The sequence below is a fragment of the Physeter macrocephalus genome, chromosome 1 (genome assembly GCF_002837175.3).
Source record: "Physeter macrocephalus isolate SW-GA chromosome 1, ASM283717v5, whole genome shotgun sequence".
In the NCBI taxonomy this organism is placed as follows: domain Eukaryota; kingdom Metazoa; phylum Chordata; class Mammalia; order Artiodactyla; family Physeteridae; genus Physeter; species Physeter macrocephalus.
This window is the reverse complement of record NC_041214.2, coordinates 54459442-54476379: the sequence shown is the minus strand read 5'-3', so window position 1 is coordinate 54476379 and position 16938 is coordinate 54459442. Positions and strand designations below refer to the sequence as shown.

The following is a 16938-nucleotide window of genomic DNA, read 5'->3' as shown; positions in this document are numbered from 1 at the left end:
CAGGCACAGCTGAGGTGGCAATGAAGCGCCTTACTGAAATCAAGGGAATCAAGTGAAATCCTACGTGCTGAATTGTCAACCATTCCCCTGCTAGAGTCTTACACTGGCAGCCAGGCTTAAAATTCCTTAGGATGAAGTTGGAGAGTTCTTCCCTGTGACAACTTACAGCCCAAGAGAAAAGAGCTTTGGGCACTTTTAATTGGATCCACCCTTACAAAATAGTTGTGTTTTTATTTGACCATTCTAAAGTGAAGTTCACCATTCATTAATGCAACAACTATTCAGTAACTGACTATGTATTAGACACTATCTAAGCAATAGTTATGGTGGTGAACAAAACAGACAAAGGCCTGCTCTCTTGGGGTTAATTATTTTTGTACTAGAGAAAGACAAGGAACAGATTAAAAATATATATAATACAACATCAGGTAATGATAAGGACCACAAAGAAAAACAAATCAGGGTAAGAGGATAAGCAGGGTAAGAGAAGAGAAAGTGGTAGGTAGGTTGGGAGTTTACCTTTTAATTGGGTGGTCAGGAAAGGTCTCTCTGAGGAGACAATATATGTCTCCAAGCCCCAACCAGAAACTTTACAACAGCTCTTAGTGTTTTACACTTAATTATTAATAGAAATCAAAATGAACAAAAAAATAAACTCAGAAAAAAATCATGGACAATGTAGAAATCAGAAGGAAACATTTTGAACAATTTAACTAAAATTAATGCCCTCAGTGAAATGAGAAAGTATGATGGGAAAAATTTTGAAAACATAAACAAAATGGACAAATTCTTAGAAAATACAACTCATCAGAACTGACTCAAGAAGAAATCAAAAGTGTGTACAATCTTAAAACCACTTAAAAAACAGAAGCAGTTAAATCAAACATACAAAGTAGACACCGGGCCCAGATGGTTATACTGGTAAGAAACAGCTCATTCCAATATTATGTAGACTTTTCTTAGACAATACGACAGGGGGAATAGTAGCTAATTCATTTACACCAGCATAAACTTATACTAAAACCAGAAAAAAAAGTTACAAGAAAAGAATACAACAGACCCATGTGACTCATGAATGTAAGTATAACAACCCTAAATAAAATATTATGTATAAAATCCAATACTGTTCAAAAAAAGATAATACCCCCAACCAATTTTGGTTTATAATAGGTATGCAAAGATTGTTCAATATTTTGAAAATCTATAAATGTAATTCATTAATAGATTAATAGAGAAAATCATACAATCATCTCAACAGATGCAGAAAAAGCACATGATAACATCAAATACCCATTCATGATAAAAATGTTTTTTAAATTATGAGTATAAGGGAACAATGTTAATCTCATAAAGAGTAAAATTAAAGAAAACATAAAATTAACATCATCCTAAATGGAAACATTAGAAGCATTCCATTTAATATGAGAAATGAGCTAAGGATTCCAACTACTACCATTTTTCATCCTCAGTGTACTAGGGTACCTATCCAGTGCAGTAAAACAAAGAAAGAAACCAGAAGTAGGAGGATTAGAAAGGAATTTTAAAAGCTGCTATTTTTTGTAGATGATATTGTTTTAAACTTCCAAAGAATGTACAGACAACTTTACCGGAAATAATAGGAGAGTAGAGAAATACTAGGTATAATAATAACGAAATGGATGGATACACAACTAGTGTACAAAGTAAGCTGCAGCAAACAACAAGAAAGCATTATCAAAGAGAATTTAAGATAATATCAGAATATCAAATATCTAGAAATAAATATAACAAAAGATAAGCAGTATCTCTAAATGGAAAACAGGATAGGAAAATTTAATACTGTGAAAACGTAATTCTCCCCTAAATTATCAGGTTGGCCAAAAAGTTCGTTTGGGTTTTTCCGTAAGTTCGTTTTCTGTAAGTTCGTTCGGGTTTTTCCGTAACATCTTACGGAAAAACCAGAACGGACTTTTTGGCCAACCCAATATTTCCAAATTCAATGCAATTCTAGTCAAAAATCCCAAGACAGTATTTTGCTGAACTTGATTTGATGATTTAAAATTTATATGGAAGAATAAAAAACCAAGAATAGGCAGTAAAAGAGTAAAGAGTCCAGATATCAGGACTTATTTTGAAGCTATAGTAATTAAGACCGTATGGTACTGGTGCAGGGATAGAAACACTAACCAATGAAATAGAATGTATTCCCATTAATGTATAGTCATACAGAAGTGGTCTGTTAGATCACTCAGTAAAAGAGAATTGTTACTAATAAATAGGATGGAAAAATTGGTAATGTATATGGAAAAAGATGAAATTAGACTTCTCCATTCCAAATCAGGAAACCAACCCCTGATTGCTTACAGACTTTAAAAAAAAACCAAAACACTTTTAACTCTTAACAGGAAATCTAGGTTAAAGCCTTTTGGACCTTAGGGTAGAAGAAGATTTTTTTATACAAGCTTCAGAAAGCACTGACTGTAAAAGAAAAGTTAGATAAAAATTACCATTAAAATTAAAATTAAGAACTTCTGGTCATAAAGACACATTGAGGAAGTGAAAAGACAACTTACAACCTGGGAGAAGATATTTGCCATACATACAGCATATTAAGGATTAGTATCATAACTAAAGAACTTCCATACATCAATGAAAAAAGCATAAAGAATCCAATAGAAGTTTGGACGTGAGGCCCAAAAAGACATTTCACAGAAGGGGAAACAGAGATGGCTAATAAACATAATAAAATATCATTTAATACCCATTCAGTTAACAAAAGTGTGAAAGAAATTGACAATATTGAGTGTTAGAAAGGCTATGGATCCACAGGATCTCTGAACCATTGCTGGTAGGAGTGTAACTTGTGCAACTATTTTGAACAGTTTGGCATTATCTTCTAAATAGGAACATTCATGTATTTTCCTAGGAATACCAGTCCAAGGTACACACCAGAGAGAAACTCTTGCACACAGACAGCAGAAGACACGTACAAGGATGTTTATAAGCAGCACTGTTTATAAGAGCAGAACCTCTGAAACAACCCAATGCCTATCATCAGAAGAGTGGCTCGATGAACTGTGATACATTCATATGGTGGAATATAATACAGCAGTCAAATCAGGGACTGGCAAAGGGGAAAATGGGGCAATTTAAATTTCAGAACAAACAATAAAATTTCTCAAGTAATCATAGTTTACTACATGGTTCAAGGTGAATAATATATGATCTTCATAATGTAAAATTGAACAGTTATTTGACCCCAAATTATAAAGTAATTATATGAGGAGGACAGGGAGGGTTATATAGATATGTCTGTGGGAGGGCTGTAAAAGAGAGTTAAATCCCAACCCTCTGTATTTAGCAGTTGGTAAATGGTTTAAAAGTAAAAGGTAAGAAGATAAGCATTTTACTCAGAGATATAAATACCGGCAGAAACAACTAAGGAGTTAAAAGTTATTGTTTCTGGAGAGTGAGATGAGGCTAGAGAGGGATGGGACCAGGGACTGTTACTTTTATTTTATGTTCTTATTATATACTCTGTAGTTAATTCTACTTTACTTTCAAAGTCATATAACACACACACACACACACACACACACACACACACACACACACACACACAACTTTGATTTTAAAAACCACAGCTCCCGTTTGGACCAGATGGATATGACATGGCTGAGCAAAGAGATGGGGCTTCTAGAAGAAAATTTTTTGGTGCTTTGGGGACTACTAGAGGGCAGTAGCAGAGATCTATAAGACCATGGGGTCCAATCTACTCATTTCACAAAAATGAGGAAACTGAGGCATGGTGAAAACTAAGTTAACTGCTCAAGTCTCAGAATTAGAAGCTGACTAGGACTAACCCTCAGGTGTCCAGGTCCCTAGGCCCGAGTTCCTCCTGCCACATCCCACTAGGAGGAGAAAGAGGTGCTTCCATGGCAAAGGGGAAGGCTGACCTTCCAGCTCTGGAACGACATATGCCGAGAGTGAGGGAATCCTCTGAGCCTGAGCTGGCCCACACCCAGCTGAGGAGGACACGCCTGAACACTGCATGGCCAGGGCACAGCTCCTGTCTCCAGGCACTAACCCACCACGAGTGACTCCTAAATACGCACATATATGAGTGTGTGTGTGCTTTCTGATTTTTGCTGATTTAGATGAATCTGTAAGGATCAGACAGAAGTATGAGGCTTACTGAAAGCTCGATAAAATAGATACTAAAGTGTCTAATTCTGGGCCTCATATGAAGGAAAGCGTGGAAATCCGTTGGCTGAATGAAGGCATGAATGCTATCATTTGTCTCCCACACCTGGTTTAACATGGTAAGTATACCTAGTATTTATACAGGGGATATTTGCTCTTAGAGAGCCCAAAGGAAGAGCAGACATTCTGACAAGAAATAGATATTTGGGGTGGGATCAAGAGAATGCTGACGGGTCTTCAGTTACTACCATCTTTATTAAAACAATGTTTTATGTGCTTTAATCACTTGGAATACCTGTACTCGTAATAGTTAATTTTGCAGATTGTCTATACCCTCCCGAATCAAAGTGTGACCTATGGACTGGCAGCATGAACATCAGCTGGGAGCTTGTTAGAAATACAGAATCTTGGGACTTCCCTGGTGGTGAAGTGGTTAAGAACCCGCCTGCCAGTGCAGGGGACACGGGTTCGAGCGCTGGTCCGGGAAGATCCCACATGCCGCGGAGCAACTAAGCCTGTGTGCCACCTAGCCTGTGCTCTAGAGCCTGCAAGGCACAACTACCGAGGCTGTGTGCTGCAACTACTGAAGCCTAGAGCCCACGCTCTGCAACGAGAAGCCACTGCAATGAGAAGCCCATGCACCGCAATGAAGAGTAAGCCCTGCTCCCCGCAACTAGAGAAAGCCTGAGTGCAGCAACGAAGAGCCAATGCTGCCAAAAATAAATAAATTAATTTTTAAAAAAAAAGAAAAAAAATACAGAATCTTAAACCCCACCCCAACCTACTAAATCAGAATCAGCATTTTAACACAATTCCCAGGTGATACATATGCACATTAAAGTTTAAGAAGCTCTGGTCTACAATCCTATTTTCTAGATAGAATTATAATTTTAATATATTTTAATTGGAATTTGAAGTTATGCAAATGATCAATGATACCCTGAAATCAATTAAGATAAAAAAAAACCACCTGCAGGACAGGCTAAGCTCTGTAATAAACATTCAATGATCAAAGTGGGAATTGTATTTCTCAGTTACCAGTATTCATTGCAATCAAATGCATCAGGGGGGTTAGGCTGGATGCTTTGGGACTGCTTAATGGGAAATCTGGTGGTCTGCCACACTTCTCCAAGCATCAGTCGGCTTGCTTAAGAGTGTAGCTTGAGTCCCCCTTCACAATGCAAAATCAGAATTGTGTCTAGAAAAAAAATGAAATATAGAAATCTGACCTCAAATGGCTGGGCATATGGGCCAAAAATCCCCAAAACTAAAACCCCAAAACCAAGCCCAACAAACAGGTGGAGAGGGATCTGTCTAGCACGCAAATAAAGGTGGCACTATTATGGGGAAAAAATACTCAAGGATTTAAAGGATATCTCTTATTAGACATACATAGTCAGATGACAAAATCCATTAGGTACATATCAGAAAATCAACTCAAAACACTCACCGGGAGGAAAGGCTTGGCTTCCCACTTTTGCTACAGCTGGTATAAATTCCCGGGCCATCATCAAAGAAGCTTCCAAGTGCCAACTTCTGTCGGATAGATTCTCTTTCATTTTTCTGTGCCTAAAATTTCAGGAAAATAAAACATGCAGATAAGCAGGCAGATACGTCACAATCAGAGGCAATCTAACTGCTAAGCCTCTTAGAACTGTAATATTAGATAAAAAATAAACAGGCCAAAGCACAAGAGCATTTGAATTATTAAGACTGAAATTCAACCAGTCTTTCCTGATTCCACGTCTGTAAGCATTTTCAGTTCTTTGGAGTTCTTTATGATCACTAGTCTCCGAAATCACCTTCATGGTAGTAAATGATCATCATCAAGATAGAACCACAGTTGACCCCTGAACAACACGGGTTTGAACTGCTCAGGTCTACTTACAGCAGATTTTTCTCAACAGTAAATACTACAGTGCTACACCACCCACAGTTGGTTGAATCTGTATATGGGGAACCACACAGACAGAGGGCTAACTATAAATTATAGGCAGATTTTTGACTGCGTGGAGGGTCGCCGCTCCTATCCCCAGGGGTTGTTAAAGGGTCACCTGTAGATTATTTGGCACTATAATCTTTCTTCTTCTTACCTGCTAAATATAACAGAGTAAAGTCACAGAGGGCAAGCACTTTATCCTAAATTAAATCACTTTTATCTCAAATGTGGCCCTTCCCTGGATCTTTTCCCGTCTTTACACGGTCCCTTCAGTCCACTTTCTCTATGGCAAGAACGTTAATTTGTTCAACCAACAGGCATCAAGCCTCTCTGAGAGGCAGGAGCCACACTGTGACGCTAGAAGACGGCCCAGGACGGATAGACACAGCCCCTGCCTCCACCCATTACAGTCTTGATGGGGACTCTTGTTTCCATTCAAGCTCATCTCACCAGGTTTAGATTGTGAGAAATCCTAACCTAGTGCCTGGAATAGCTGGAGGATTCTCACTGGACCCATCTGTTTCATATTTTGAAGGGAAGTCAGGTCGGTGTGCATAGGAAAAGGATTTGGTAAACTACACTACTGAGATAACTTGGATACGTTTACAACACTTGGCTTCGCATAAAAGTCCCATAAAAACTCACCATGCTGAACTTTTAAACCCTTTAAACAGCAGAAGATGAGACATGATTTCCTTAGTTAAAAATAAAACAACTACAAAAAACAAATAATGAGTTAGACATCCTGGGGTGAGAATGAGATTTTGGTTTTCTGTTTCGTGGGATGAGGGAGGCTGTGAGAAGCACCGTTTTATGTTCTGAGCAGGGGGCTGAAGACTCTGCGGAACAAATTACATAACGAAACCCAGCTCACGTGAGTGGGTGTGGTTACGGAACGCACGACCGCCTTGATTCTCTCAGTAGGAGGTTCTGGAGCCACATTTGCTGCTACCAGTACCCACAAGTTACAGTGAAAGCTCTGAGCCATCCTCTGAGCATCACTGTGTCACAGTAATGAAACGTACAACCTATTGGAAGGACAGGCTGAAAAATGGCTTCATTTCATCCCCAAGTGAAGGACACTATACTACAGGTTAAGGCTGCTGTTTAATAGGATAGTTACTAGTCACATGTAACTATTTACAGTCAAATTAAAAATTAATTAATTAAAATAAAAAATTCAGTCCCTCAGTCATACTAGCTGCATTTCAAGAGCTCCAGAGCCACAGGTGGCTAGTAGATATCATATGGGAAGCACAGAATAAAATATACGACAGCGCAGCACCGCTAAGACAGCGTCAGTTTCAACAGTCTGCATCAGAATTTCCTGTAGAGACTTTAAAATGCACATTCCCATTGCTTCTGTGCCTTTGGGCTAAGGTCAAGTGTAAAATACACATCCCTAGACTCTAGCACTGGGTATTTAGTTTCAATGCGTTTGAGAACTTCTGGTCGAAGGAAAGCTCATCTTTATTCTCCTTTTCTCTAACATTTTAAAATTCTTGGACACTACAAGCATTCTTTCAACTTTCATACTTAGCAGTTATATTTAAATCTATCTGTCTATATAGATATCCCTCCCCCCATTTTGTCATGGGGGAGGGATATCTATATAGACAGATAGATTTAAATATAATTGCCATTTTGTCCTGTACCAGTGGAACTGTGTCATACTAGGAGCTCCTGTATTTGTGTGTATATGTTAATACAGCCACAAGGTGAAAGACTACTTTTATACAGTTACAGACATGATGCTGATCTCATATTGTTACTGGGCTAGCACAGCACTGAGCCCTGAGGAAGTAACCATGAAGTCTAAAGGGAAGTAAGAATGCTTTTAATTTCACTAACCACTTGCAACTGTACTGCTGGGAACCTTAATTAGAGCAACCCACCCTTCCAAATAGGTAAGGCTGGTACTGGTGATGGTCCTGCCAAAACAGAACCACAACACTTGACATCTTTATTTAAAACAAATTCATTTCAAAATCCCCAAATCTGCCACACAGATTCAATGTAGTCAGTGAACCTATTTCTCAATCCATATAACAGCCAAAAGAGAATCTCGCTCGATGTCCTCTACAGTCAGAAAACTGTTGAGTGGAATGAAATATTCAAATATAAAATCGGTAGATCACAACATGAGTGTTAATGACTAATGTTGTCCAACATTAGCCTGGGGTCTGGAAGAGGTTTTATTTAAAGAAAACACCTATCCCAGGTGTGAGGTGTGAACACACACTTGATTTCATGTCTATCTTTCCTGATTTACTTTGTATGCTAAAGCTATAGATAGTGGAGAAGGTCTTAAAAATATTTCTATTTACATTAATTACTATTTTTATACCAGAATACTTCATTAACAGTTTAAAGACAACTGTTTTGTAATACACAGACTTTCTCCCCTTCTCCTCTTCTGTCTCTGGACCCCACTGAACAAATCAAGAAAAGTATAAAGCATATAAAAGCCACCATAATCCTACCACTTAGACACAGATCGCCGCTAACATTTTGGTATATTTTCTTCTAGTTTTTTACCTTACGTGTGTATTTTTCTCTTTTTTATAAAATTGAGATCATAATGTTTATATTATGAGAATTTCCCTCCATTCAAAATTCTTAAAAAATACAATTGTAAATGGCCGCATAGCATTCTCTCCTCTGGAGTTATCTTCTATTGTTACCCATTTGGGTTGTATCCAATTAAAAATTACACAGAAGTTAGCATTTGACATAAATTCCTGCCCACATGTCTGATTATTTCCTCAGGATAAGTTCCTGGAAGTGGAATTACCAGATCAGCTGAGTGTGAACACTTGTTGAAGCTCCTGACACATTCTGTCACACGGCTCGAGAGAAAATCTGTTCCAATGTACATGCCCACCAGCAACGAAAAAGGATGCAGCTTTCACTATATCCTGGCTAACACTGAGTATTTTCACTTAAAAAAAAAAATGCTCGTGTTTTTAATTTGATAGGCAAAAAGTGCTATTTTTTAAATTTTAATTTCCTTGATTACCAGTGAGATTAAATATTTAATTTTTTTCAGTTAATGTACTTGCTTTTTTCTAAACTACTTACTCCTAGCTTTGCTTGTTTTTCTATAAAGGTCTGAGAGGTTTTTTTTTTGTTTTTTTGTTTTTTTTTTTTTGCGTTACGCGGGCGTCTCACTCTTGTGGCCTCTCCCGTTGCGGAGCACAGGCTCTGGACGCACAGGCTCAGCGGCCATGGCTCACGGGCCCAGCCGCTCCGCGGCACGTGGGATCCTCCCGGACCGGGGCACGAACCCGTGTCCCCTGCATCGGCAGGCGGACTCTCAACCACTGCGCCACCAGGGAAGCCCAGGTCTGAGAGTTTTGAAAAGTTTCTAGTAAGCATATGATTAGTCCTTTTGAGTTTGGAATCTAAATGTTATACAGTTAAGTCAATAGCTCAGTCCCTCTTAAGTGTCTGCCGGCTCTGTGCTTGGAAAGCCCTTCCCAGTCCAGAGGTAAAGGATCCCACTTGATGTTGGAGGATTAAATGAGAAAATTTATGTAAATTGCTTAGTAGCAGTACCTGCCCTATGGTAATGTAAATCTGCAATAAACGGTAGCTATTATGATTAATCCTCCAACAATTCCTGGTCTGAAGATGAGGAAACAGAGGGTGAAGGAAGGTTACCCTACTGTTAGATAGAAGAGCTAGGATTCAAGTCCATCTTTCTGGTGCCAGATCTTCCTGCTCCCCTTCCACGTCACTCCTCCACATCGATCGGTAAGGTGTCCACGTGGACACCATGTTGAAGATAAGAGGCGGGACTTAGATTCAGATCGACTTCTTTCCTGAGATGGATGTGATGCTTTCTCAGAAAAGGAGAACACAGCTGACTGCAAAACATACACACCGGGCTTCCCTGGTGGCGCAGTGGTTGCGCGTCCGCCTGCCGATGCGGGGGAACCGGATTCGCGCCCCGGTCTGGGAGGATCCCACGTGCCGCGGAGCGGCTGGGCCTGTGAGCCATGGCCGCTGGGCCTGTGCGTCCGGAGCCTGTGCTCCGCAACGGGAGAGGCCACAGCAGAGGGAGGCCCGCATACCACAAAAACAAAACAAAACAAACAAACAAAAAAAACATACACACCACATGCCTAATCATAGCCGCAAATACTTACAATACAAATATCTTCTTATCAAAGCCACTCTTTGGACACCACTGCTCAATCTTCCTTTTGGAACAAAGCGCCCTAACCTTTCAAGTAACTATGATTCAACTGACTAGTAAAACAGTTTTTCTCTTAAAATTCAACAGTCGGAACCTGATTTCCTTCTTGTTGCCCACATATGTAAAGTATGAGTGTGTGTGTGTGTGTGTGTGTGTGTGTGTGTGTGTATGTATGTGTTGTTTCAAAATTCTTTCGTTCTCTAAGGAATTACACCTGCAGGGCAATTATGTCCCCCAAACCCCCAAACCCCAAACATGCCCCAGGGCGAGGAACAGTGAAGTGCCCAGGAAAAGGGAGAGGCGGACTCAAAACTACACTCGCCAACTGTGTTTATGGCAAGCGGAGCCATGTCCCCTCCTAAAATGGCCTTGGGAAATACTGTCACAAAACAAAAGTGAAACGTCTAAAATTGATATTGCAGGCAAAAAGCAAGAGGGCACCTCAGGAGGAGCGGCTCATCACTATGAGACAGAAAGACTATCAGGACCATAATCAAGAGTGAAAATGTGCTCACAAACTCACCACTGACCAGACACAGGCAGTTTTTTTGTCCTTGCCTGTCGACGAATTCCCTGCTGCCACCCCCTGTGCCCGGGCAGATAAGGCTCACGATGGCTTTTGAGGGCATCATGTGAGCCAAGATCTCAGAACACAGACCACTGAGCCCTTTCAGACTCCGAACGCTGGCGCTCAGCCTTTCTTTTCCCATCGTGCCACCGTCCTGCTGCAATTCCCCAAAGTCGACGAGAAGAAAGAGGGGGGATTTGGTAAAAGAAATAAAAAGCAAACGGCCCAAGCTAATGTTCTGCTCGGGTAAATATCGGCTATCTCCAAATCTGGTCCGTCCCCAAGTCCTTTCCATACTTTCTTTGGGACACGGCTGCACCCGGCCCTTACACACCCGTTACCCGAGCCCCTCCTTGGGGCCCGCCTTCGTCTCTCTGGCACCCCGTTCACCTTGCTCGAAGCATCCTTGTGTCTCTGAAGCAGAGGCCACCTAGTCTTTCACATGCTGGTCTTATAAATGTATAAGCAGAAGACTGTGTGTCTTGTGCATTTCTAAAATTTAATTGGCAAACTGCATGTCCTTGGGGGCAGCTGCGGGCCCACTGAGGTTCTCAGAAACACACTTTGGAACATAACATCCTGAGCCTAAACCGAAAGCCAGCTGGTGCTCAGGACACTGCCAGCAGCTGCTTCCTTCTGACTCCTGCACAGATGCTGATCCCACATAGCTGGAAAGGAGAGGGCCTGTCTGACCCAGAGGAAGGGGTTCCTTAAACTCCCCAAAGGAGGAAGATATTTAAGGAAGCTTGGCTGAGAGAGTCAGGGGGCGCAGTTGATGCGAATGGCACAGCAGTGCTCTAGGAACAAAAGCAGACGTAAGCTTGGGAGCAGGGACAACGGGGCCTGGATGGGATTCAGTTGTGGGGAAGGGAATTGGGAGAAAGGAAAATGTTTCTCCCCAGGTTTCCTGTCTTCCATCTCTTCCCTGGATTGATCTTCCCCTCCTCCCCAGCTCCACGGTTTCTTACTTTTACCTGTGCACCATGGGAACTGAAATAGCCTGTTATATTATTGGATGTGCTTATTATTATTTTCTTTTTTGGTGGTACGCGGGCCTCTCACTGTTGTGGCCTCTCCTGTTGCGGAGCACAGGCTCCGGACGCGCAGGCTCAGCGGCCATGGCTCACGGGCCCAGCCGCTCCGCGGCATGTGGGATCTTCCCGGACCGGGGCACGAACCCGTGTCCCCTGCATCGGCGGGCGGACTCTCAACCACTGAGCCACCAGGGAAGCCCGGATGTGCTTATTTTATAATGCTGCCTCAGTACAATTCACTACAAATCCAGGAAGATACCACTTCTAGCAGCCTCCTTTCTGCCTTGCTAAAGCTGTTACCTCCGTCAGTGCTTCTTACATTTCAGGGTGCGTACAAATCCCCTGGGGATCTTATTAAAATGCAGATTCTGATTCAGGGGCTGGGCCTGAGACCCTGCATTTCTAACAAGCCCCAGAAGTTGCGAGGGGTTAGCTATTTCACAAGAAGTTTCTCTTTCTAAGTTGAAGAAGCCTCCAGGCCTTGAATTTTCTTTCTCCATCTTCTACCTGGGTGTCCCACACAGGCCTCGTGTCTGTTAAAGCAATGATAACCAATGGGAAAAAGGAAAGCAATGTGCCATTGAGAAAAAAACTTCCTAAGGGCTGGGGGCTGCATTATTCTAGAAGCTGATGAATACCCTGGTACCCCAAGGCCCAGGAAGAAACTCTGGATGCAGGGAGGTTGCTGTGCCATTGGTGTGCCAAGTGGAGAATTGCATGGATGGGTTACACGCACAACGTGGCCCTCTCTCTCTCTGGTCACAAATTTCTTTAAACCAGCAGTGCTCAAACTTGATTATGCGTGAGAATCACCTGGAAGGCTTGCAAAACCAGAGACTATTTTTCTGATTCAGAAGGTCTGAGATGGGGCTGAGAAAGTGCATTTCTAACAAGTTCCCAGATGCTGCTGGCTCAAACACCCTGAGAACCATGGCTTTAAACACCTGAACAGATCAAGGAGCTACATGCAGCACAGAGTTGGTTCTTCTTTAATTGAGTACAGATCTGTTGCCTGTGGAATGTCCAGACTCTGGATCCAGGTGCATTGCATTTGCAGCCGTCTGGCCTCTGCCAAAGGCCTTGCCAGGATGCCTGTTTCGAAGCAATTAATGATCCCGTTGCTTCAGTGCAATCTATTGCCTAGTGATATCTGGCATCATTGCCATTAGCGGCATCCACCAGGGAATGCAATTGGGATTCTGGAGCTCCCGGTGGAAAAGAACTCTTCCTTTAGTAAAATAATAGTCACTCTTTTTTCTCTCCTCGGCTTAAGAAAGAAAGTTTTACTCTAAATTTATAGGCAGCATTCTAGTGTGGAGGAGTCTGAGGCTTTTAAACATTAGGAACCAGAAGGACAGAACTTATTCGTTAATTAGGCAAATTTTATTAATTTTCTTTAAAATAGAAAATAAATAAAAGAAAACCCAAATATACTGATAGTACTTTCTAATTATTTTCGCACTATGGGTTTACCACAAGATCAAAATATGAAAACAGCATTCTGTAAAAATACGGATTTGTATACTTTTGAATGTCAAGGGCATAAATACTTGCTCTGTGCAGGTTATTTCAAGTTCTTGCATCTTACTTCAAGATGCAAGCTTCCTGGGAAGAGCTTTTCAATTATTAGTGGAGGTGAAAGTTAAATAACCCAGTATCTTTCCATTGTATCACTGAATGGATAGTAAGTCTGGTTGTTTTGCTTTCAGTTTGTTTTTCTGACATTTTCTATTTCAGATACTTACACTAAACAATCCAGAAAGGTCTCCTGAAATGCTGTTGAAATCTCTTATCTTTGCATCCTCGCACCCATCTACCTAAACAAGTCCTCTGGACTAGATGTCAGGCCGGGCTGTAGGGCAATGTTGAGACCTGGGTTCGGCTTGCTCAGCATCAGACTCACAGGAGAGCTGCCTTTAGATACCTGAAGTCCAGAACGGGCATCCATGGAGGGTCCAGGGGCCTTCTGACATCTGTTTTACTTAAGGATTTGCCAACATCAAAAGGGCTGGGATGCCAGTTCAGAGGATGGAGATGTTTGTTTATAATTAGTTAACCCTGAGGATGGTTTGGCCTATCGACTGCATTCCTTCTCCTCACGCTATAGGGAGAGGAGATAAACATGAGCAGGCAGACAGAAGTGCTGTCCTGCGGAGTCCCTAACACTTGAACATCTAATTGTTAAGGACTGGAGCAAAAGTATTTAACAAACCCCTAGGGTTGAAGTTCAGTAGCCATTTCCTGGCTGAATGGGAACTCTGGTGGAAGTAAAGGAGCCCAGGGTGCAAATCTACAAGGATGACTTCTGTAGTGGGAGTGTTTCAATGTCAAATCCTAAAGGGACACAGTTGAAAATTAAAGTTTTCCTCACCTCTGAGCAGCATATCCGAAACATGAACTACTGGGTGCATCTTGAGCTCTCTCGGGTTCTCAAATGATTGCCTTCAGAGACTACTTTTAACACAGGACAGTGTTATCTGGGGACTCTATTTTTAACAGGTGCCATTTTACAAGTCTGTAAAACCACCTCAGTCATTCAGTATCACTGTCAGAACACAACAGTCCAAAACACCCACTGCAAGGTTATGCAACAGCCAAACCACAATCAACCACCAGGAAGCTGGTGTCCCCCGCCTCCCATGTCAAGGTGGGCTGAGGATCTGGGGTAGCCGAACACAGGTGTGTGGCCAGGAAGGAGAGCAGGAGCCCGGCACAGGGCAATCGGGGGCAAGAAGACCCAAGTTAACCTCTTCACATACCATGTATCTGGAAAATCTCTTGATCTGAAAGAACCCACTCCCTACCACGCTGGCTTACCGAGGTGCGCCAACAGGGTGATACGATGCAAAGAAGCCTGAACTGGGAGTTACGAGGCTTCATATTTATAAGACCTATAACCCACCGGGCCCGTTCCTCCCTTGAAAGAAAAGGAGACCCTGGCCCAGAAAGTGGAAGAGACTGTCCCGGGGGGCTGAGGTAGGGCTGGGCTCCGGGGTTCAGTAACTTAACGGAGTTCCTCAAGCATATTCAGCCCTTACAGACAGGAAGACGGGAGGGTTCATGGAGGTCGACGGCTGCTTTTCCTCAGTAATTGTGTGGGGAGGGCAGAGCTCTTGTCTGGAATGGCAGCTGGCATTCTGTGTTCCTGTTTATTACAGTTTATCTCAAGCAGTCATTTCCATTCACCTTTTTAAAAAAACATGAGGCGCAGCTGTGGCTTCACTTTAAATATTGTTCCTTCCAGCCTTTTAATTTTTTCACGGGCTCCTCCCTAATCTTTCACCATAATTGGATGCACCGCACTAGAGACAGCACCCCGGAGAAACAAAGCCAGGCAAGTCGGCTTGCCCATCCTCCGACCACACAAGGCCCTGTCCGCAGCTCCTTCTGGCAGGAGTGTCCTGGGGACAGAAGGCAAGGCCAGCTTGCCGCTGTTTGCTCTGCTCTGGGACAAAGTGGGAGCCAGTCCTCTACCGTGCTTCCTGTTAAATTTTCTTGATTTCCTCTCTCTCTCCACTGGTAGAATTTGGATCTATCCCCAGCCCTGAGATGGTGCAGGTTGTGCATTTTCTAGGTCCACACTGACCATCCGAACGTCCTTCCAGGTGGCATCAATTCCACGGCAGCTTATTTGTTTGTACGCCTCCCCATTTGGACTCTGAGCTCCTTGAGGGAAAGCCCAGCCTCCCTTTCGTGATCCTGGCCCCGCACACAATGCCAGGGACACAGGAAGGCTCTTGGTGAGTAACGGCTGATGGGATCAGGACATTGACTGGCAGGCTATGTGCCTCCGTGTCCTGAAGACAATGGGCTGTGGGACCCAGAGGCTCAGAGGTTGCTCAGAGCAAGGCAGGGCCATGAGAGACCGGACTTTCACACCTAGGATTCTGCCAAGGTGCAGGCTTTCCTTCCTAGATACTAAGATGTGCTTTCTGTTGAGTACAGTCTTACTACTATTACTGAACAAACCAGAGGTCCTTAATGAAACATCAGGACCTTCCCCGAGGAAATGGAACAGATGTGTACTCTTTTCCTTCCTTTGCCTGGGTGGAATCTAATTTTAGTCTTCATAAAGTGACCTTTCCCCTGAAGGCTGTTTGCCTGACTTTGAAACAACCTTGTAAAATAATCCCTATATACATGAGGTATTTATTAGTGCAACTGGTATAAAAAGATTCTACTGTACCCAGGCAGGGATATACCGATTTTCCAGGTGTTTTGGACAACTGACCTCAGAGTGACAGGAGATGAAAGAAGAAATTATTAAAACTTTTATTTTTATTTACGTTTTAAACACCTTATTCTTAAAAATATCTATTTGTGGGCTTCCCTGGTGGTGCAGTGGTTGAGAATCCGCCTGCCGATGCAGGGGACGCAGGTTCGCGCCCCGGTCTGGGAAGATCCCACATGCTGCAGAGCGGCTGGGCCCGTGAGCCGTGGCCGCTGAGCCTGCGCGTCCGGAGCCTGTGCTCCGCAAAGGGAGAGGCCACAACAATGAGAGGCCCGCGTACCGCAAAAAATAAAAAAATAAAAAAATAAAAAATAAATAAATAAAAATATCTATTTGTATACAGTCAGCCCTCCAACCCTCTGGTTGGTTAAATCTGCACCTGCAGATTTAACCAACCGGAGATCAAAAACATTTGGGAAAATGCCAGAAAGTTCCAAAAAGCAAGACATGAATTTGCCATGTACCCAGCAACTATTTACATAGCATAGCATTTACACTGTATTAGGTACTATAAGTAATCTAAAGATGATTTAAAGTATACAGGAGGACGTGTGTGAGTTATATGCAAATACCGTGCCATTTCATAAAAGGGACTTGAGCATCCTGGGATTTTGGTATCTGTGGAGATCCTGGAACCAATCCCCTGTGGATACTAAGGGACGACTGTATATGTTTTATACACACAAGATGTATTTTTACAGTGGTATATATGTGTAATTTATGAATAGAATATATGTGGGCTTCCCTGGTGGCGCAGTGGTTGCGCGTCCGCCTGCCGATGCA

At 42.4% G+C, this 16938-nt stretch overlaps 1 protein-coding gene across 6 annotated transcripts in view; it reads right to left on the bottom strand.

The window, feature by feature from the left end:
* SCHIP1 (schwannomin interacting protein 1) overlaps positions 1–16938 on the bottom strand; it is a 139842-nt gene that overhangs the window by 23618 nt on the left and 99286 nt on the right. For all 6 annotated transcript variants that reach the window (XM_055081995.1, XM_028490542.2, XM_055081977.1 and 3 more), the window contains one exon: positions 5633–5751. In XM_055081995.1, coding sequence (XP_054937970.1) covers positions 5633–5751 — 119 coding nt within the window. The remainder of the gene's footprint in view (positions 1–5632; positions 5752–16938) is intronic.